General features: G+C 54.7%; 9 protein-coding genes across 21 annotated transcripts; 6 read left to right on the forward strand and 3 right to left on the reverse strand.

The window, feature by feature from the left end:
* Positions 1 to 436: 436 nt before the first annotated feature.
* On the forward strand, positions 437 to 1,360 carry KVP17_003569 (uncharacterized protein; the record flags this gene model as incomplete). Its single annotated transcript, XM_068521031.1, has 1 exon — positions 437 to 1,360. The coding sequence occupies one exon, from the start codon at positions 437 to 439 to the stop codon at positions 1,358 to 1,360; it is 924 nt and encodes a 307-aa protein (XP_068374398.1).
* A 20-nt stretch (positions 1,361 to 1,380) lies between these two features.
* On the forward strand, positions 1,381 to 3,544 carry KVP17_003565 (uncharacterized protein; the record flags this gene model as incomplete). Of its 4 annotated transcripts, XM_068521025.1 has the most annotated exons (4): positions 1,381 to 1,427; positions 1,454 to 1,889; positions 1,918 to 2,685; positions 2,744 to 3,544. In XM_068521025.1, 4 exons carry the CDS (start codon positions 1,381 to 1,383, stop codon positions 3,542 to 3,544), a joined length of 2,052 nt encoding a protein of 683 aa, XP_068374392.1. The 4 variants fall into 4 exon arrangements, with proteins under 4 accessions (XP_068374392.1, XP_068374390.1, XP_068374389.1 ...); XM_068521023.1 differs by lacking the exons at positions 1,381 to 1,427; positions 1,918 to 2,685; positions 2,744 to 3,544 and having other exon boundaries at positions 1,437 to 1,901; XM_068521022.1 differs by lacking the exons at positions 1,381 to 1,427; positions 1,454 to 1,889 and having other exon boundaries at positions 1,912 to 2,763.
* Positions 3,545 to 3,604: 60 nt separating this feature from the next.
* KVP17_003567 (uncharacterized protein) lies at positions 3,605 to 4,169 on the reverse strand (the record flags this gene model as incomplete). Of its 2 annotated transcripts, XM_068521029.1 has the most annotated exons (2): positions 3,605 to 3,629; positions 3,658 to 4,016. In XM_068521029.1, 2 exons carry the CDS (start codon positions 4,014 to 4,016, stop codon positions 3,605 to 3,607), a joined length of 384 nt encoding a protein of 127 aa, XP_068374396.1. The 2 variants fall into 2 exon arrangements, with proteins under 2 accessions (XP_068374396.1, XP_068374395.1); XM_068521028.1 differs by lacking the exon at positions 3,605 to 3,629 and having other exon boundaries at positions 3,654 to 4,169.
* A 677-nt stretch (positions 4,170 to 4,846) lies between these two features.
* On the forward strand, positions 4,847 to 6,361 carry KVP17_003564 (uncharacterized protein; the record flags this gene model as incomplete). Its single annotated transcript, XM_068521019.1, has 1 exon — positions 4,847 to 6,361. One exon carries the CDS (start codon positions 4,847 to 4,849, stop codon positions 6,359 to 6,361), a length of 1,515 nt encoding a protein of 504 aa, XP_068374388.1.
* Positions 6,362 to 6,417: 56 nt separating this feature from the next.
* On the reverse strand, positions 6,418 to 9,454 carry KVP17_003562 (uncharacterized protein; the record flags this gene model as incomplete). 4 transcript variants are annotated; one of them, XM_068521013.1, is made up of 4 exons in its annotated part: positions 6,418 to 6,986; positions 7,101 to 8,574; positions 8,652 to 9,320; positions 9,350 to 9,454. In XM_068521013.1, 4 exons carry the CDS (start codon positions 9,452 to 9,454, stop codon positions 6,418 to 6,420), a joined length of 2,817 nt encoding a protein of 938 aa, XP_068374382.1. The 4 variants fall into 4 exon arrangements, with proteins under 4 accessions (XP_068374382.1, XP_068374381.1, XP_068374383.1 ...); XM_068521012.1 differs by lacking the exons at positions 7,101 to 8,574; positions 8,652 to 9,320; positions 9,350 to 9,454 and having other exon boundaries at positions 6,418 to 6,822; XM_068521014.1 differs by lacking the exons at positions 6,418 to 6,986; positions 8,652 to 9,320; positions 9,350 to 9,454 and having other exon boundaries at positions 7,057 to 8,604.
* Positions 9,455 to 9,478: 24 nt separating this feature from the next.
* On the forward strand, positions 9,479 to 9,996 carry KVP17_003570 (uncharacterized protein; the record flags this gene model as incomplete). Of its 2 annotated transcripts, none has more annotated exons than XM_068521033.1 (2): positions 9,479 to 9,718; positions 9,745 to 9,996. In XM_068521033.1, 2 exons carry the CDS (start codon positions 9,479 to 9,481, stop codon positions 9,994 to 9,996), a joined length of 492 nt encoding a protein of 163 aa, XP_068374400.1. The 2 variants fall into 2 exon arrangements, with proteins under 2 accessions (XP_068374400.1, XP_068374399.1); XM_068521032.1 differs by having other exon boundaries at positions 9,506 to 9,718.
* Positions 9,997 to 10,023: 27 nt separating this feature from the next.
* KVP17_003563 (uncharacterized protein) lies at positions 10,024 to 15,535 on the forward strand (the record flags this gene model as incomplete). Of its 4 annotated transcripts, XM_068521016.1 has the most annotated exons (4): positions 10,024 to 10,934; positions 10,964 to 11,205; positions 11,234 to 14,495; positions 14,524 to 15,535. In XM_068521016.1, 4 exons carry the CDS (start codon positions 10,024 to 10,026, stop codon positions 15,533 to 15,535), a joined length of 5,427 nt encoding a protein of 1,808 aa, XP_068374385.1. The 4 variants fall into 4 exon arrangements, with proteins under 4 accessions (XP_068374385.1, XP_068374384.1, XP_068374386.1 ...); XM_068521015.1 differs by lacking the exons at positions 11,234 to 14,495; positions 14,524 to 15,535 and having other exon boundaries at positions 10,024 to 11,124; XM_068521017.1 differs by lacking the exons at positions 10,024 to 10,934; positions 10,964 to 11,205; positions 14,524 to 15,535 and having other exon boundaries at positions 11,248 to 14,523.
* Positions 15,536 to 15,587: 52 nt separating this feature from the next.
* Positions 15,588 to 16,370, forward strand: KVP17_003568 (uncharacterized protein; the record flags this gene model as incomplete). Its single annotated transcript, XM_068521030.1, has 1 exon — positions 15,588 to 16,370. The coding sequence occupies one exon, from the start codon at positions 15,588 to 15,590 to the stop codon at positions 16,368 to 16,370; it is 783 nt and encodes a 260-aa protein (XP_068374397.1).
* Positions 16,371 to 16,391: 21 nt separating this feature from the next.
* On the reverse strand, positions 16,392 to 18,416 carry KVP17_003566 (uncharacterized protein; the record flags this gene model as incomplete). Of its 2 annotated transcripts, XM_068521027.1 has the most annotated exons (2): positions 16,392 to 18,154; positions 18,182 to 18,416. In XM_068521027.1, 2 exons carry the CDS (start codon positions 18,414 to 18,416, stop codon positions 16,392 to 16,394), a joined length of 1,998 nt encoding a protein of 665 aa, XP_068374394.1. The 2 variants fall into 2 exon arrangements, with proteins under 2 accessions (XP_068374394.1, XP_068374393.1); XM_068521026.1 differs by having other exon boundaries at positions 16,392 to 18,416.
* Between the last annotated feature and the right edge of the window lie 487 nt (positions 18,417 to 18,903).

An 18,903-nucleotide genomic window follows, 5' to 3' on the forward strand; every position in this document is an offset into this window, starting at 1 on the left:
GTCTTCTGTCGTTTGCCGGCAAGCTTAGCGGCGATAGCCTTCGCTTTGGTCTTGATTCTGTGGTGGTCGAGATTTCTAACGCTTCGTTCAGTACGGATGTGTTTCAACACCGAAGCCGACGGTTTTGTCACCGCATCCACCACGCCTGAAAGGGCTTTGTCGACTCCTTCCCCGCTCAGCATAGAGAGGCATTCCTCCTCCCAGCTCAGCACGAGGGGCTTCCCTGAACTTACAGTAAGTAGGAGCGCAATCGCGAACATAGAAAAATGAATGTGACGAAGCAAAATGTCTAGACCCTGTGGGGACAACCTATCGAACCCTGTGGGGACAACCTATTGACAACGTATCGAACCTGCAAAGCGACTGGGCCCTCGCGACTTGCAGTGCGAATTACCGCTCTCTCCACAACCCTCCGATAAAAGTTTTAATTAAGACAATGCCCCGAGGGCTACAAGGAATCTTGGATGGCCTCGCCGGTCTATCGGACAACGAACTTCAGCTAGCCGACACGGCAGAACAGGTCTACGTGTCGGGATTGGCACTTTTGAAGATGCTGAAACATGGACGTGCTGGTGTGCCAATGGAGGTGATGGGACTCATGCTAGGCGAATTCGTAAACGACTACGCAATTCGTGTGGTTGACGTGTTCAGCATGCCTCAGAGCGGTAACAGTGTGTCTGTTGAGGCTGTGGACCCCGCTTACCAGGCCGAGATGCTCGAAATGCTCCGACGAGTTGGGAGACCCGAGATGGTCGTTGGGTGGTACCATAGTCATCCAGGGTTTGGTTGCTGGTTCTCCGGCACAGACGTCAACACGCAACAGTCTTTTGAACAGCTGAACAGTCGGGCAGTCGGGGTTGTTGTGGACCCTATCCAATCTGTGAAAGGCAAGGTCGTGATCGACTGCTTTCGTTTGATCAACCCGCACCTACTTATGACCGGACAGGAGCCTCGTCAAACCACAAGCAACCTCGCCCATCTCAACCCCCCAACTATCACCGCCCTAGTGCACGGCCTCAACCGCCACTACTACAGCCTCAACACCAACTTCCGCAAGTCCGACGCGGAGCAGCACATGCTGACCAACCTAGGAAGACCCAAGTGGTGCGACAAGCTGCAGCTCGGAGATTTTAAGTTGCAGGCTCAGGACGACGAGGCCTTCATGGCCGGCCTGAAAGATCTGACGGCCAAGTACAAGACTAACGTGGGGGAAGAGCTGACGGCCTCTGCTGAGCAACTGCTGATCAAGCGAGTTGGAAAAATAGACCCAGTGAAACGATTGGCTTTGGAGACTGAGAGCCATATTCGGTCAAGCCTGCTGAAGAACTTGTCAGCTTTGGCTTGTACCTTGGTGTTCTAAATGCCGAATTCAACGCAGCGATGCTGGGCAGCCAGCCTCTAGACTGGACACGTCTCGATGCCCGGAAGTGAGTGCTATGCTCACCAAACACAGCTTACATAAACTGAAAGTGCCTGAGTTGAAGGCTCTGTGTGGGCAGTTAGGTCTCCGCGGTACTGGTCGCAAGGCAGAGCTGATAGAGCGGATAGCACAGCGAGTTGAAACAGACAGTGGCCCTCCGCCAGCTAGAGCCGTACTGCACAGGCCGCCTCTGGAGCCTCCACCCATCAAGCGGCAGCGGGTGGACATATGCATCTGCAAGAATGACGGCTCTACCAACTATTCTCTGGAGGTTTGCTCTTTCTGCAGTCGATCATACCATCGTGAGTGTTTGGGATTGACGCCGGAAACGGAGTTCCGGTGTCCGCAATGCCAACTCCGTAACTTGGACCCTTTCCTGCCTACAGAAGAACTAGTTGCTGTTTGGTGGGCGACCACGGCGACAGGAGAGGCCAGAGGCGCGTTCTCGTTGCAACTCGATGGCATTACCGTGAGAGACTAGAAGAGCTCTCATGCAGCAATTTCGAAGACTCAACAAGGAAGTTGTCGTCCGTGGCATCGGACTCACCAACCAGAACCCCTACCATTGCGAATGGCCTCGCAGTCTCCGGATTCAGGTCAACGACTTCCTCGAATGCATAGAACCTCCTGATGTCGACCGTAAACGGCGTGATGTCCCCATTCCCATCACCCAGTACCTACGACCTGGGCTGAACAAGCTACAGTTTATCGCAACAGGCGTGGCACAAGAATCTGTCTTGGTGGGGGTTTGTTTATGCAACTGTGAAACGAGCGAGTCACTGGCGAGAAAGATTCCGGAGGTGCCACCAGAGGACACGCTCCAGATTCTGCAAGAAAATCTGGAAGGGTCCGACACCGAGGACTGCGGCGTCGTCAACAACGACAGAGAGAACCTGAGGTTGAACTGTTCAATCACCCTGAACCGGATACAGACGCCAGTTCGTGGTTATAAGTGCCGCCATATGCAGTGCTTTGACCTCGATAGCTATCTCACCGTGACTGCTCAGTCACGCGCCTTCAACCAACGGTGGAAGTGTCCGGAGTGTCATCTCGTCGTTCGACCGGCAGACCTACGAGTGGACTGCCTTTTTCGGGACATTCTTGAGAAGGCGCCAGAGAATGCGGTCGAAGTCCTGGTTCTCGCGGATGGGAGTTGGAGCGTCTCGCAGGAGCTCCAAGACCGCGACGAGACCGACCTCACCGACCCCGATTCCGAGCCAGCGGTGATGACCATCGACAGTGACAGCGACTGCGCATCACCAGAGGTATTGGAGCTGGATTCGGATGATGCGGAACGCTGGCGCTTCGATGCGCCTTCACCAGCAACTCCTCCGTTTAAATGAGGAAATGGCGACAGTGCCCATCGGCGTCATCCGATCTCCCTTTACCCAGAAATGGGGCACTCCGCGCCAAGGTGGCCTCACCAATGTCTCATGTCAGTTCGTGTCTAGGGCCAACTTCGATGAGCGCTGTCGTTTGAAGAGGTCCATCGAGAATTCGGGCCACGTTGTAGTCGTTTTCCTTTTTCATCTGAACAAAACCCATCCTCATTCCCCCGTTCCCCACGGCAGCCTCAGAGCCAAGATACGACCGCCCAAGGCCCATGGCGTGACCTACGGCGCGTTGGCCACGCGATCGCCACACAGGCCTAACGCTACCGGTCTCTCTGTTGGACGTCTTACCGGCGTGGAGATGACTGATGACGAGCTCATCCTTAACCTGGAAGGTCTGGATATCATTGATGGCACGCCTGTGTTGACGTTGGAACCCTACCAGCCATTCTATCACATCTCTGATTGCAGCTCGCCAGATTGGGTCACCTCTCAACAGACCACTGTGGAATGGCGGACCTCTCCTCCCCACGAAGCAGCCCGTCAACTTATCCAGCAGATTCTGGAACAGGACCCCAGAAGCCTCCACTCTCTGCAGAAACACCACGAAGGGCTATTTGGGATACCATTGACGATTGACGACGAGGGATTTGAGGTGGTCTACAGGCACCACCGCCTCGAGAAAATATCAGTGGAAGCGGTGTGGCGGGCTGATGAAAGGCCGACTTCCTTCAGGGTGAACACGTCAGAGTGGCTTACTGCGGTGGAGGTCGCCTTGGCGGAGCGACGTTGACATGTGGGATGCAATGACTCAAAAGTTGATTCAGATTAAAAAACACGCCACGCAAGTAAACTACAGAAGGGCTTCAGCCTCCTCACTGCATTACGACTGCCGTCAGAACCTACACTGTCAGATCCAGCAGGCGAGCAATTTCTGCCTTGCGCCTCTCGGTCTCATCAGGTGAGAAAACCATCAACTCTCGAATGTCGGTCAAGCGGTTCAACATCCGCCGCCGTTCAGCCTCAGAATAACCGCGCTCCTCCAGCCTTGACAGGAGCTCAACGTCATCGCTGGAATACCACACAGTTTGCGACACGTTGGACTGATGGGACTCGAATTCCCGGCTCCGTGAAAGAAAGTTGCTCAAAGCATGCACAGTTTCGTCGGAGTTATTAGCACCTTCAGCACGTGCGCACTTTGCGCGAGAGCTGTGGCGTAAGCCGCTGAATAGGCTCACGGCACCTCTGAGGAATTGTATACCCATCTTCGGAAAATGTCCAAAAATATGGTGTATGAGTGGTCTCGCTACTCCTACGTTCAAGGCCTTCTTGTACTGGCAGCCTTCGTTGTTTTGCCCCTCGTCCTGGTGGTGGGTGTTGGATGAGCACCATACAGACGGTCCGCCATCGTAAATCATTTCGAAGTCGCAAATCGTAATCAAGGGACTCGGGTTCTTTTCTTCTTTTGATACCTCTGTTGGAGATAACGGATGCGTTTGAGGACCATTTTGCGTGGCCACACACCATCTGTGAGATCATTTCTAGTTAGAAACAAAACCTGCCTCACGAGAACACCTTCTGGTCCCCTCTCTGTAGGGACTGCATGCCGATACCAGCAGTTTGCGTTGACGGTGCGCCACAAAGATCTACCAACTCTGGGAACATCAACTTCGCTTCTCGCTTCATGGCAGACTCCTTGGAGCCTTTAGTTGGCAACCGCAGACTTTCGGACACGCATTCGTTTTCTCCGAAAGCGAAGATCCCCTTGCGGTACACCTGACAAAGGCGGGGAGCCAGGCAAGTTACGAATCGCTCCTGCCAGACGGGGTTTGACTTCAGCTGCCGCACTACGTGCTCGACCACTCGTGTCGCTGATTCTAGGGAGAGTGTCTAGATATCCACACCTTCAATGAGAATGTCCACTCGTTCAGCGAAGTCGTCGGAGAAGGACACAGCCAGTGTAAAGAGGAACGTCCACATATCAGTCACACAGACTACAGTTTACCCCGTCAGTGAGTCATGTCAGTTTACCTCCTGGCTGACGCCTCTGACTCAACTAGACTCACTTTGATAAAATATTATAAATATTGCGGACATGCATGGAACCATATTCGATTCCAGCTCTAATGGATTACTGGCCCCCGGGCCGATCGAGTTGTGCTCGCCTATAGTTGGTAGCCAGCCTGTGATGAGTCCCCACCATTGTGTGGGGCCACCGGAAGGCGAGACGATGATGCTGTCTCCAAAGGGTAGAGGGGGGAAACGGAAGCTTCAAGAAACTGATGCTGATGGCAATTCACAGTGGGAGATATTCTCATCGGTTACTGCTTTGGCTGTTCAGGTATACAAACCCGTGAACAAGCAGGAAGTCAGAGTTGTTTACCGTATTCGGCTGTGCAAGAATCCCCAATTGGTAAACACGCGCCACCAGAAGTCCTACTCTTTTAACAAGTACGGAGAGGAGGACGCTTGGTCCCGAGCTCGGCGTGCATACCACCACATAAACGCAATGGGGCGCCTACCCAGCGACTTTTCGATGCCAACAGCTCCTAATACGTCTAGAAAGGTGGGGTCGTGGGAGGGCCGACACGTAGAGCCGGAGACGAAAGGAACCCGCGGTGCCGACGGCGGAGGAACCTGTTCAACCGTACACGTGAGATCCTTAACATTGCTTCCATTCAGTTATCCCGTCGTACAGCCGCAGCAGGCATGCTCGACGCTGCCCATACCATCGTACAATTGGGAGACTGAAATCGACAAGACCGAGGGCAAGAAACGCTCCCTTTTCTCGTGGACGTCTCCAGTGTGTACTATGGATGAGCTGGTAAAGAGTCGGGCGCGCCCTAGAGACCCCCGACTGGCATGCCGATCTCCCCTAGCCACGGGTGACCATCAAGTCCTCTCGGCTGGATTAGCGCAGCCTCTTAGGAGGTATGCATATGCAGTCCCAGCCTCGGGGTCATCGCTATGCTTGCAGCACTTCCATATTGGAGACGCTGTGGCCTTCGCTACCCCTGAATGTGGCCTCTTTCAGATCCCCGCGGATCAGCTCGCCTGTTTTGAGTCGCACGCCCCTACTGAGGACGTTTGTCTCCCATTGTGGAGCATACCGCAAGTGACTGAGTTCGGATCGTGTGACGCGGGCGACGTGACGCCCAGCACTGATACCGGGCCTGAAAGTCCACACAATTTCTCAGTCGCGAGTAGCGATGTCGAAAACGAGCTGTCTGAGAGTGAGGATGAGCTTGTGCCTTGGCCCCCCTCCACCCAGGAGACGGAGGTCGAGTGGAGGCTCGGCACCATCTTACAACATGAGAGTGACCTGCGTATGCTGCTAGCCAACGTTCTCCGCTGCCCTCCTGATTCCCCAGAGACACCAAAGGTGCCTGAGGAAGGTGGACGACGGAAGCGAAAGGCGGACTGTACGTTGCAGTCATTGCCGAAGCGGGGGCGGCTGAGCCTTTCGGAGGTGGCGGTGTCTGTGCTGGCCTGCACTGGGACCGAGGAGCCGGAACCTACACGGCCGGAAGCTGGAAGTTGGAAGTTAGGATCGCTACCCGTCCCAATCCCAAGACGGAGATCGACTTCCGCAGTAAGCGACGCTCGATGAGCGCTGTAAATTACCTCAGTGTGTCTACCTGCAGGCGAATTTGGAAGTTTTTTGGTCTAGACAGCAACAGATTTCTTGGCGTCCGCCAGCTTCTCATATGGTGTCAATTCTAGAGTATAAACTCGTGTGTCTTGAAGCGCGTCCCAGGCGCGCTCCCACTCCTCGTGCAAGGGATGGGACTCCACATAGGCAACGCATTTGTCCAGCAACTTCTGAAAGCTCTGTTCGGCAGCCTGGGTGTCAGTGCTATTGGCAGCCATGGTCGAGAGTAGTGAAAGCTGGTCCTGCTTCTCGAATCGCTCGCCGATGGCATCCAAGTTCTCGAGGACGTTCTGCTGATCTCCGTCGGTAACAAGGAGGTCTGGGTGAGGACGCCAATGCACGTCCCTAATACACTCAAACTTTCGGGACTCCAGAAGGCGGCCCTGGAATGTCCATACAAAGAGACTAGTTGTCACCATGGTGTCGATATCATGAGCTGAGTACCCAACCTTCGTCGCTGTAGCCACGAAGCGTCCGCTCGGATCCCACTGCAGACAGTTCAGGTCACCGTGTCTGTCTTGGTGGCTGATGTGGAGACTCGAAGAGTCGAGTCGACCAAAAAGCAGATCACCTTCGCCTTTGTCTGGGAAATATTAATGAATGCTCATCGGTAACACCTTCGCTCTCAGAGGAGTCATTGAGATCATGGATGCTCAGCAAATATACAGATTCATCCCGCTGACCTTCCCTTTCTTACCTGCTACATAGAGAACCAGAAATCGTCCATGAGGCGACCATGAGACCTGGTTGTAGTTGGGGCCGAGAGCATCCATGTCGTGTGACGCCAGTTGCTGAATCACCTTGGTCTCGCAACGCTTGCTGAGGTTATAGAAGTTAATGCTCTTCGGGAGAACGACGGCGAAGCGCGAGCTGCGTGGCTCCCACGCCACCTGCTTGACCTCGGCAATCTCCTCAAAGGCCAGTGAGTCCACCGGGCAGCCCTTTTCACAGATGCGCACTACTTCCAGTTGATTGTGGATGGGCTTCTTCTTCCCCTTTGCATTTTTCTCACGTGTGATGTTGAGAGCCAGGTAGTCGCCCTCGCTCTGCCATACCACCTCCACATCCTTAACTCCTAGGTAGAAGGTTTTGGTCGCCACCTCCCTGCAACGAATTGTGTCTACAAGCCGCAACCTCGCCGGTAAACCCTTTACGGGCATGTAGAATACGGCCAAAAGGCCTCCCTTAGGGGCAAAGGAAAATAGCACCGGCACGTCATGCTTTTCGATGATGTACGGCTCTCCCGTCTCCGTCTGCAGCATTTCGAAGGCCGGAAGGTTGTAGACTACAACTCCGAGGTCGCACTTCACAGCAAGTTGGTCTCCCCGGCCAGACCACGCTACAAAAGGCCAGTTCTGGTCGTTGTTAGTTGACGACTTTGGAGTTGTTAGGGTACGAATGACCTCAGAGGTGAGAACATTCCAAACGAAGAGAGTCTTCGAATTCCACGATACCGCAAATTCTTCGTTGGGTGCAAACTCGGCGGCAATGACATCGAAATGCTCCAGCTTCCGGCGGTCCTCAAGCGTGTTGCCTGTCCACAGTGCCAAACCCGGCCGATGCATGGTGCAGAAGTAGCTACCTTTCGGGGACCAGAAGGCGCCCCTCACCTTCTTCTGCTTGTCCTGGAATTCCTGCAACCGACTTATTGTATCGACCCAGAAGATAGATGCTGTGTTGCCATGCACCACAAACAGCTGCTCTTGGCCGATGTGGTCGGTATACCACTCCGTAGACTTCTCGTTCAGGTAAACCTCGGGAACACGGATAGTCTCATCAACCTTCACGCAGGACTCGAACTCCGAGCCCAAGACTGCAACAAGATTTGTGCGGAGCACCTTGAAACCATCAATGCAGATCTTAGCTAGGGCTGCCTGCGAGTCGTTTTCGAAGCGAACGACGGCAAATCCGAGCGAGGAGCCGTCCGTATCAAGGGGCATATCGACATCGTACGTCGTAGCGACATGTCCAGCAAGCGCCTTGCTGAGGACCTGCCTAACGAAGGCCAGCATCTTAGCAGCCTTGTCGGCTGGGGCGACGGGGAAGTTGGAGACTATCAACGTGTCATCGAGGCTCAAAACGGCAGCCTCATTCACTGTAATGCGCTCCACTACTCGCCTTTCGATCTCCTCCTCCTCTACGTCGGACAGGAACTCGACGATGGCTGGGTCCTGCTCGGAGAGCTCACGAACAAGAGACATCGTGAAATAGGGATTTAAGGGAGTAATTTTCCAAGCACAGTCCGCACCTCATCTACAGATTCGCCTGCTCGTTGGAGAGCCGCGAGCACCTTCAGGCTGGCTTCGGCGTCTTTTGCCAGGCCGGGCAGCGCGCGGAGGGTGGAGTGGGCCACGCGAGTGCGAGAGTCCACGTCGGCTGTTTGCATGCTCTTCCACAGGCCAGAAACCTCCTCCTCAGAGTCGAAATCCTCCAGAGAGGTGGCTTGCGTTAGAGGGGACTCTGTGGGCTTGCTAGTTAAGCTCTTGAACTGCGCTTCTAGTGCCTTCAGCCCTTCAAGCCTACCCAGCTGCTTAGTCAATCGATTCAGCTCTCGCAAGTCAAGTTCGTCGTGTGGGAGGCCTTCCTTAACTTCCTGAAGCTTCTCTGACGCGGCTACGAGGATAACGTTGTCGAGTGTCGAGATGTCAGTCTGCATGCGCCACAGATTGGATGGAGTCTCAACCGGGAAGACCGCAGCTCTTAGATCTTGCAAGGCAACGGACCGCGCTTCTGACTCCAGCATGTCTTTTGTGAGAGCGACCTCCTGACGCAGGTGATGTAGCCGCGCTCGCCAGTCCACATGTGGAACCGCAGCTCCGAGACCTTTCTTCAGATCAAGCTCCCGCATATCTCCTTCTCGGTGCATCTCTCTGTCTAGCAGCCGAATCTCTGCAGCTTGCGGTAACATGTGAGACATCTGAGTCAAGCGCATCGGCAGGGACCTACAGTCGCCTCTAGCGGTTTCAGGTCCCAGACCTGCGCCTCTGGATCCGGGACCTTGTCGTCAGCAATCAGCTGGGTCAGCCGCTGTTGGAACTCGTCTGACAGCATGCACAAAATTGCACGAGTTTCCAGATGCAACCTCCCATCGAGTTCGTGTTGATGGTCAACAAACAAGGTCAAACTAGGCTCTCCAGGTACTTCAAGCCTTTACTGAGCTCCGATAAAACCTTGCTGGAGGCGGAGCTTATACGACGGTGCTTGGGGCGAGGTGAGGACGAGTGCAACTTCCTCGAGATCAGAGAGCATAAGGTCGTGTATCGCCGGTACGCGTCTCTCTACTTCATCGTCGGCACCCGGGACTCCCAGGATGTGGTGGGTTCCGGGTTGATTATACACAGAACGAGCTGGGTCTGCTGGAGTTCGTTCACCTCTTTGTCGAGACTATGGACAAATACTTTGAGAATGTCTGCGAGTTGGATATTATGTTCAACATCGAGAAGGTACACATGATTCTGGCGGAGATGCTCTCGAATGGGTATATCGTGGAAACAAACAAGAGTGCCATTCTCAGTCCTCTCGTCTACATGGACCGAGTGCCGTCACAGAGCAACGTCTACTCAGCATTAGGCTCTATGTTCGGTGCCACTTGAGTGCCGGTGTAATTTGCAATCTTTTGCATGAGTGTGGAACAATCTTCGCAGCCATCGCCTCACGTGGAGGCATCGGAGGAGGAGCTGTCACCAGAGGAGCGCTCTCCAAAAGAGTCCTCGAAGCAGACCTTGAGGGAGACTACCTCTCGAACGAAGGACCACGCAGGCAGAGTCCAGCCTCCACAGACACGTCGACGCGCCTTAGTGGTTGAGGACTGCCTCGGAACTGGCAAACGGCCAACGAACCTTCAGTTTGTAGGCTGGGGGCTTCAGGATATCGCATGTCTGGGAACTGTAGATCTGGGACGGCTGAAAAGCCTGGACCTGACAAACAACAAGCTGATCGACGTCAGCCTTCTATGCACAGGAGATGCAGCCATACGTTTTTCGTGTCTGGAGGCCTTCAAAGTGGGCCAGAACCTATTATTCGGAGCGCTAGAGATTTCGTTCCCCAAGCTACGCCACCTGGAAATGCAGCGCAACCTGCTGACGCGGATTCCAGACGTCACCCAATGTGATGGGCTGGAGTACCTGGATGTGTCAGAGAACCACCTGAACCACGCCGACCTCGACTCTCTTGGGTTTTTGACGTCCCTAGCTACACTTAAAGTTGGTGGAAACCCTTTCTCAGACTTGGATCCACTGCAAATGTGCCAACAACTCGACTACCTCTACGGTACCGGAGTCCAGCTCAACGTGTTCGAAATCAAAAACGTCATAGCTGGATTCACCGATATGACCTGGACCTCTCTGCTGAGGTCCCACCCCTCGCTCTATCAGATAGACGGCGTAGACATTTCTGAAGAGCTCCGCGACGCCGTCTTAGCGGCCGAACCCACGGCAGTGCCGCCAAATGAAGGGGTGTGGGTCCCGGACCCCGATAGGCTCCAGACTATGTTCGAACAGAGCTTCTTGAGGGCTGACATGTCGGTAATGACGTGGGGACTTCTCCGGTCGGAAGACGCAGACACGCCTCGTTTGATGTGGAGTTCTCCGGTGGGTTCAAAAAGATCGTACTGGACACACTCAAGCGCGGCGGAACTCAGCAGTCAGTTGAGTGTATTCAGCGCATTCACATCGCACTGGACTATATGGAAACGCTCAGTCAAGACGTCCGCTTGTCGTTGATGACCAAAGATACAGATCCTCGCGACATCGGCGGATTGAAGGACGCGGTGTACCTGTACGTGGATGATCTAATGTGTCAAGGTGAGTGGATGGGCTGCCAGCCACCTAGGGTTGATTGCGAGCATGCTGGTTCGTCTGCTTATCATTCCCTGGGACGAGTTGATCACTGAAGTCTTCGCTGTGATACACACCCTGCTTTCCGTGGCGCCTTTGCACGCAGAGCGCGTGTTTCCTCCTCTTTCTGGTATTCTCCCAAAGATATGCACGGAGATACGCGGGGACACCCGTGTGCCAGTGGACTTCAAAACTCCACACGTGCAGCTCCTGTTGAAGGGTCTTCGGCAGTTTCGGGGCTCGACATTGCTTTCGAAGGCCTTGTTGTCCATCAGTACTGTACTGGCTCAATGGGTACGCCAAACTCCGACTCATATCCCGTTGCTGAAAACGGTCTCTCTCTTGTGTTACCAGAATCCCAAAGCAGTTTCGGATCTAGTGGCGCTCAGAGTTCACGTTTCACTCGCGAAAACCCTTACGGAGTTGTCTGAGTTCAGGTTCGACCATCCTGGTCATCAGCAGGTTGAGGTCTTGTTCATAATGATCCTGCAGACGTTGGGGAATATGGCACCCCACTCTCAGCAGATCGCTCACGAGCTCACTCGCCAGCGGGATGTGCACATTGCAGTGCTCTTCCCAGAACTGAGGGAGCTGCTGCGTTCGCCCACCCACCTGCTAGACATCCAAGAGAGGATTCTGGCATCGAGCCTCCTCTGTGCCATTATGGGTATTGCGGAGGGAGCCAGCAAAGAGAATCTGACTCGCATGGTGGACACGGCTTTTTTGGTGGACATTGTCCTAGTCATCCTGAAAGAGAAGCCTTGCGCCAGCGGAGCCTCGCTGGTCTACGCTCTCAAGGGTTTGGACACCATTCTCCGTCAGGACGAGCTATCCCGGGCCCATTGGAGCTACCTAGGGCAATACTTCAAGAGCATGAAGCCGCTGGTGGACTACGTGGACCAAACCAGCAACCAACTACTTGCGCTCTTCAGCGCTGAGGACCAGCGCGCGACCCACGCCGCGACCGGTTGGGGTGGGCACTCTGACACGGATCACGTGGCGGTCTTACACGCTCCAGTCGTCTATAAAGTGGTGGAGTCCGCTGTGCGGTGCATCAGGCGAGTCCTCTTCAGGTCGAATATCAACATTGACCTGCAACACGCGATAGACGTAGCGGAGGAGAAAGGTCGCCTTGTGCCGCTGCTTTTCAGCTGGTTGTCACACCCGAACGAGGATCTCCTGCGAGAGGTTATGCGTTTGTTAGAAGTCTCGGATCTCGAATCCTGGAGTGAGGATGCAGTGGCCGTGTTGACCAGAATGGCAGGTGCACTCAGAGACGCTACCACCTCCGTAAGGCTGCATCTGCTGTCCTCTTGTGTGACCCTGGTGTCACGGGTGGTGGTGGCGTATAACGAGCGTGCCTTCAATCCGAAGATCAAGAAGCTTATCGACTCATTGACTAGCGGTGAGACACTGCAGTCGTTCGTTATGAGGATCATTGAGTTTGGGGTGTCCTTCTTCCAGTCCAAGGTTCGCAATCTGACCGACCTCCCTCTGGCGCCTCTCTTCTTCAACATCCGCGTCCTCTTCTACGAGATGCGCGCCAACTTCCATCACATCTTACAGAACCGCCTGGTACTAGGTGTATTCGCCGATTGCTTGTCTTGCGAGTACAAGGCCACAGACATCTGGGAGGACTCCTTCTTCGAACAGGCGTGGGCTGGTCGAAATGCCGCCGTGATGACGAAGTTGCTGCGAAACATGCACAACCCGCAGTCAACTGTTGTATTCCGGTTGCTGCTTCGGCTGGGCCACATTTTCTCTGGACATCCCGAGGACTCCTACCGCCGGACCGACATGATCGTCAAGCTTTATGCGCACATCTCGGGCATTCAGTTGCGGTGCCAGCAAGTGCAGGCGATGTGGAACGACAGTCAACTGGCCGATGCCAATCTCCTGCTGTCGCAGGAGGAGGCCGCCGACCAAACGGACCAGCTTGCTGCTAGCCTGGTGTTCAAACTCCCCGATACATTGGTCTGCATTCTGTCTTCTCTGATTTCGTCCCGAACAAGCGTGAACGTTCCGGCGCTGAAGATGTGGGCGGGCTGGCTAAAAGGACACAAGGAGGACGTTGAACTGAAGATAGCGCAGGGAGCTCAGGTATTTTCTGATGAGCTGCATGTCGACAACGAATCCCTGGATCTGTTCTTCGACCAACCTCAGGCGCCTCCGGGAAGCCAACAGAGAGGAGACTACGAAGGCTTCTGGATGACCCATCAGGCCGCTCAAATGCACAACAAAGACATAGAGATGAGCCGCGTGAGCCGTCCGCACGACCTCCTCTACAGATTTTCCGTCTTCACGGAGGAGATCTGGCTCAGCCACCGGCTGCAACACTTGCGACCGGAGTTCGTGCTGACGTCCGCTCTCACAATATTCTACGTCGCCATCCTATACCAGCCAGACGCGGAGGTTGCCCGCGAGTACCGCCAAGCCGTCTCCACTGAGGCGGTTGTGGGTCTCCTCTGCCGACTGCTGGTGTCCTCAGACGTGTCACTGCTAAGCTGCAATGTGGGTGCGAAGATTTGTAGGTTGCTATCCACTGCACTGCGCCCTGAGCCTGGAACTCTCACCTTGTCTATGGACTGGATAATCCAGTACCGTGTGGTGACGCAGTACTTGCGGCCGGTTCTTGCAGGAGCAGCTGTGGTCGTAGAGCGTGGTTCGGAGCTCACGGTGACCGAAATGCGGTTCATTGCGGAGCTGGTCAGGCTCTTTACGGTCGTCATCCAACAGACCCCTCAGATTAAGTTCTCAATCTACCAGGAGGTGCAGCAGTGGTGCGTGGAGTCATGTCTAAACGTGTTCGTCGACCGCAGCACGATCGACGCACTGGTCTCGCTGATAATCTTCACTCTGAAGGTCGATGCCGGTGGTACAAGCGGTAGATTCACTGGACACCTCCAACAGTCCTCAAGCACCCTTCGCGAGGACATGCGGGAATCGGCCTGCAGGGCGCTGGCCGTCCTATCCTCGACATGCTCCTTCTTCAGACTTCCCGTTACAAGGTCAATTATCGAGAACGAAGTCGTCAAGCAATTCCCACTACGAAGGTCATTTCTCTTCGAATTCTTCCAGGCCATTCAAATGCAGGATCTCATAACCAACCGTGAGATTCTCATGGCGGCCGAGAAAGAGGTGGCCGAGAGAGTTGTGATGACTGAGGTGGTGGAGTGGACGTTCGAAGGTTCCGAGGTCCACGCGTTGGTGGTATTGAGCTCCGAAGGCCTGACTGTCCTGGACAAGCCAACAAAAGTGTGGGTCTCTCGGCGGAATCAGACATAGGCGGAACCATGACGCACCCACTCTGATGAGCCCTGAAGACTATCAGGACTTCGGAGAGGAGCTCAGCTTTGTAGCCTGGAAGGAGCTGAAGACGATATATTGGGGGTTCCACGCGAACTACTTGGCCGTAGTCTGCCTCTCAGGCGACAGCCATATCTTTTGCTTCGAGCGCGTCAATGCAGTGAACGAATTCGGAATGCTCTGCCGTGACCTCGCTTTCAGTCTGGGCAACGCGATCGTCGACTGTTTGAAGGACAGCGTCACGATGTACTGCCTTCGCGAGGTTCTCAGCGTCTACCTGATCCGTGCCGCCTTACTGGCGAAATACGAGGGAGAGACGGTGCTGGTTGTCATCAGTGGCCCTGACTTCTGCATTTTTCGCGTAGATTGGTCTGCGTGGTTTCCGGCAGGTCTGAGTTTCACAGATACAATAGCTGTGAGTTGGTACCAGGCAGACCACACGCCTTGTGTGGGCTTGGAGGATGCCGACGTGGCAGAGGGCGAAGGGCTAGCCAACTTCATCTTCGTGCACGAGCAAGCCACTAAGCCTGTAGAACTGACTCGGGCAGCGAACATTGTGGAGGAGCTCCCCATTTGGGTAGGACCTATCATCCACGGCGTCGAGGAGCAAGAGTTCAAGCGCAAGTTGATAGAGGCTAAGGAAGCGTTTCTCACTGTCCTCGTTCACGAAAAGCTCACCCAACTCCGAGACGTTACATTTGAGGCATCGTCATCCCGCGCCGAAGTATCCTTGGGCTTTCAGCCCACAGAGCAGGAGGAGTCCAATGAAAGCAGTGGCAATCTGTCCGATGAGTCCCTCGAGGAGTCGTTCGACCCGGACTACGACGACTCCGACACGTCTTCAGCTCCGATGGCCGAGCCGAAGCGAGAGGTCTACGCACTTACCTTTCTGGATGACGTATCCCGAGAGCGCTTCAAAACCGGCATCGCAGCCTGGATGTCACGGAGCATGTACACTTCCAAATGGAAGCGACGGTTTAACAATGTCTAGTCGTTTTGATGGCTGTGTTGCTATTAGACGTGTAACATTAAAATCTGCGGGTATGTGTCGCTTTCTGTCGGTTTTCGCCCTTGCGGCGATGACGGCGATGGCGGTTCAAGTGCAACCGCTGCATTTGGAAGGCCCCTTTGACTTCAATGATGTCCACTCACGACTTCGGCTTTTTGACGTCGTCTCTTCCTTGGCGAAGCAGACCATGGAGGCAGCATTCATTACTGAAGTGGAGTATGATGGCTCTTGCGTGGGGTTCCACCTCGAGAGCGACGAAGAGTCTGAAGAATGGAATGCTATAGGTGGCGGAGGGCTCACGTGTCATCCAGCCACTGGAAGTTCGCTGCTACCTAGTGACGGCGACGAGCCCTACCGGGTTGGCTGCTCCCTGAAATCGGGCTTCAGGTTACCACCAGCTTTTAACCCAAAGTTACCACACGTGAACTTCTGCTTCGATGTGCCCAACCGCAGCATGGCAGAGGCAGCTCAGAGTATATCAGCGGCGTTGGCGGAAGTGAAACGTGAATTCGGCCTGAGAGTAGAACAGCTGGCCTTGCTCTCTGCTGTATGGAAGGAGGCCAACACGTTGTCGGTGACCTGGGGATTCGTCGGCCTGACGACGGAGAAGGGGGCTGACGTGGTCAGTCGCTTGACGGAGTTGCTTGATGATCAAAACTCTCCGGTGAGAGTTGCGTTGGGTCCAGTGGTAAAGCCAACGGGGCACGAAGGTGTTGAAAGAAATCGAACGTGGGTTGTTGTGGCCGTAGTGGTGGCCACAACGACTGTTGTCGGGTCGGCCTTGATCAAGTTGAGGAGCAAATTTTTAAAATGTTAGTCACTGTCAACGACAAACAGCTCAGTACTCAGGACGAGGAGGGTCAATCAGTCCTGTCAAACAGCATCCTCCCACCTCGCACTCCAGATGTACAGGTCCTGGCTTTCGACAGAGATCTGGGTACTTCGCCATCGGGAACAACCACTGCAGCTTGGCGCTCCAATGGCTGCCCCACTCCGCAGACACGACCTCCAGAGGTTTCGGGGCCTTTGGATCTGACAGCCGCGGCCCTAAAACCACTACAAGCAACGGAGCGTAGTTGGGAGCATGGAGAACCACCATCTCCCTCGGTAGCACGGGCCAAGGGTTGGGACGACACGGAAGAACGAACCCCAGGCGGTCGCCGAGATCCACCTCCAGGTGCAACCAGGCTGCCAACATTTGGGGAGGCACCCTTATGTAGTGCAGATCTAGTTGCTGTCGCCGCGAGGCAGCACCTACCGAGGTGCCCAGCATCACCGCATGTGGAATTTCACGAGCCTCTAGGCCGTCTAGCGAGTCTAGCGCCTCTCCGTCAAGGAGCTGATACCTCTGGTTAGGGACATCGTACACGGCAGAACTGCAGGCGAATAGCTTCTGAAAAGTCTCACTCGGCAGCTCATCAGGCGAAGCAGGCTGAATGTCCACGCACAAACTGCTAGTTCTCAATCTGCGGATCTGTCTCCAGCACTGACACTGAGCGTCATGCAGAGCCATAGCTCGCGACAAGTTGCCTTCACGAACTCCTTGGAGAAATGACTCAAACTTCTTGTAGTGCCGAACGGTTTGAAGGTCCACAAAGGTCAAAGAGTCAAATGAGAACTTTCGGTGACCCATCCGCCAAGTAAAGGCCACATTGAACGACTTCAAGTTGCTGGGCTCCACGCCAACGACCACCCCTACGCCTCGTCCTCCCGGAGCTCTGTCAAAATCGAATGACACCGCGTCGCCCTCGAGGAACTCCACTGTGGGCCACTGATCTGTCAGTGGTTTCATCCAGGGATCCACCTCCTCTTGGTCGAAAGTGAAATCAGACGCCAGGCTCTTCATTCTTTTCCAGTACGTCTGTTGGAAGCCCAGTGAAGCGTAGAGGTCCTGAGGCTCTTCCTTCGGCGTTGTAGCTACAATCGCCAGGCACGGTTTCGCTCCCGTTACCTGACAATCGCTCTCAACCGCTTTCAAAACTGTACTCGCATCGTCAATCTCCTCCGAGGCCAAATGGAACAGGTACCACGCCACCGAGTCCGCTGGCTTGCCGAGGAGCTCGTCCTTGCAAGCGGACTCTGTCACCAATGCACAAGCCACCGGTCCATCTCGTCGTAGAACGTAGAGAAGCGAGTCGTCAGAGTGCCAAAGCTGACTCTCCTCCTCGGTCAACTCCTCCCCCTCCCCGACTAACACCGGAAGGAGCGAATCCTCGCCAGAGAACAGGTCACGGCGACAGGCCCCACCCTTGTAGACGGTGACTCCTCCCACTTCCCGAACAGCGGCACCCTTGAACAGACTCTGCATGGGAGAGGGTACCACCTTGGGTTGCAACCGTGAAGCGCGTCGAGTCTCCTGAACGAGGCGCATTGAGTCCTGTCTCGCATTCTCTTCCGCTCTTTTTCGCCAAAGATCATCCCACTTCTTCTGAACCGCAGCTGCCTTCTGAGCAGCTCTCTGGTGGATTTTGTCAACGAACCTAGGATTGTCCCAGAGCCGAACTCGAGCACACCGGACTTTTCGTTGATGCGCCTTCGACAAGGGAATTTTGGCACTGAAGGCCCTGCGCCCCGATTGTTTCAAACGGAACATCTCTGTCACTGGATTATTGCGAGAAGCTGCCTCACGCGTCACATTGTGCACTGCAGGAGTGAGCCCGGCGCTCAACGGCGAGTCGCTACTGCTCATCAACCGATAGAGCGCTGCCAGCGATGCCTTTTGTCCGATCGAAGGACCTAGGTCAAGTATAAAATGCCCGACACAGCAGAGGCCGTCTTCCTGTCGCTGAGTGCATATTGAATGGTACGGAGACCAGATGTAGTGACCACCGAATCGCTTGGTAGTGCGTTTAATAACGCGCATCAAAAAAAATTTCGGCGGCAAACAAGTCAAACAACTCATGCTATAGACAGACGCTGCGCCTGAGAAAGCCTGTCGCGAGGGTAGGTGACGTGCAGGGCAGTGAAGATGAGGAATGACAGGAACCAGGGAATTGCTGTTATGGACGACGCTGTGACTTACTCGTGCACAGAATCAGGGCGCGTCCCAGCGCGCTGGCGTTATTCACTCGTACGTACTGCGGCATATCTCTGACATCCTGCATTTGAAGCCAAGGGTAGGCTCACCAGATCTGTGGGAATGTAGTCGAAGCACATCTCGGCAAGCCAACCGACTATAGGAGCTCCGAAGAAGGATGCACTCAAACTCTCCAGACCGCTGACGATAGAGAAAACGGTGGCTCTATGGGCGGGCATCGCGACTTCTGACAGCACCGGTCTGGTGACGCAGATGCCAGCGAAACTTGCCAGACCTACAAGGAACGCCAGTCCCGACAAGACCCACTTCCCAC

This window comes from the organism of the source record quoted next (genome assembly GCF_019968985.1).
Source record: "MAG: Porospora cf. gigantea B chromosome Unknown PgB_NODE_416_length_18903_cov_122.926, whole genome shotgun sequence".
Lineage (NCBI taxonomy): Eukaryota > Apicomplexa > Conoidasida > Eugregarinorida > Porosporidae > Porospora > Porospora cf. gigantea B.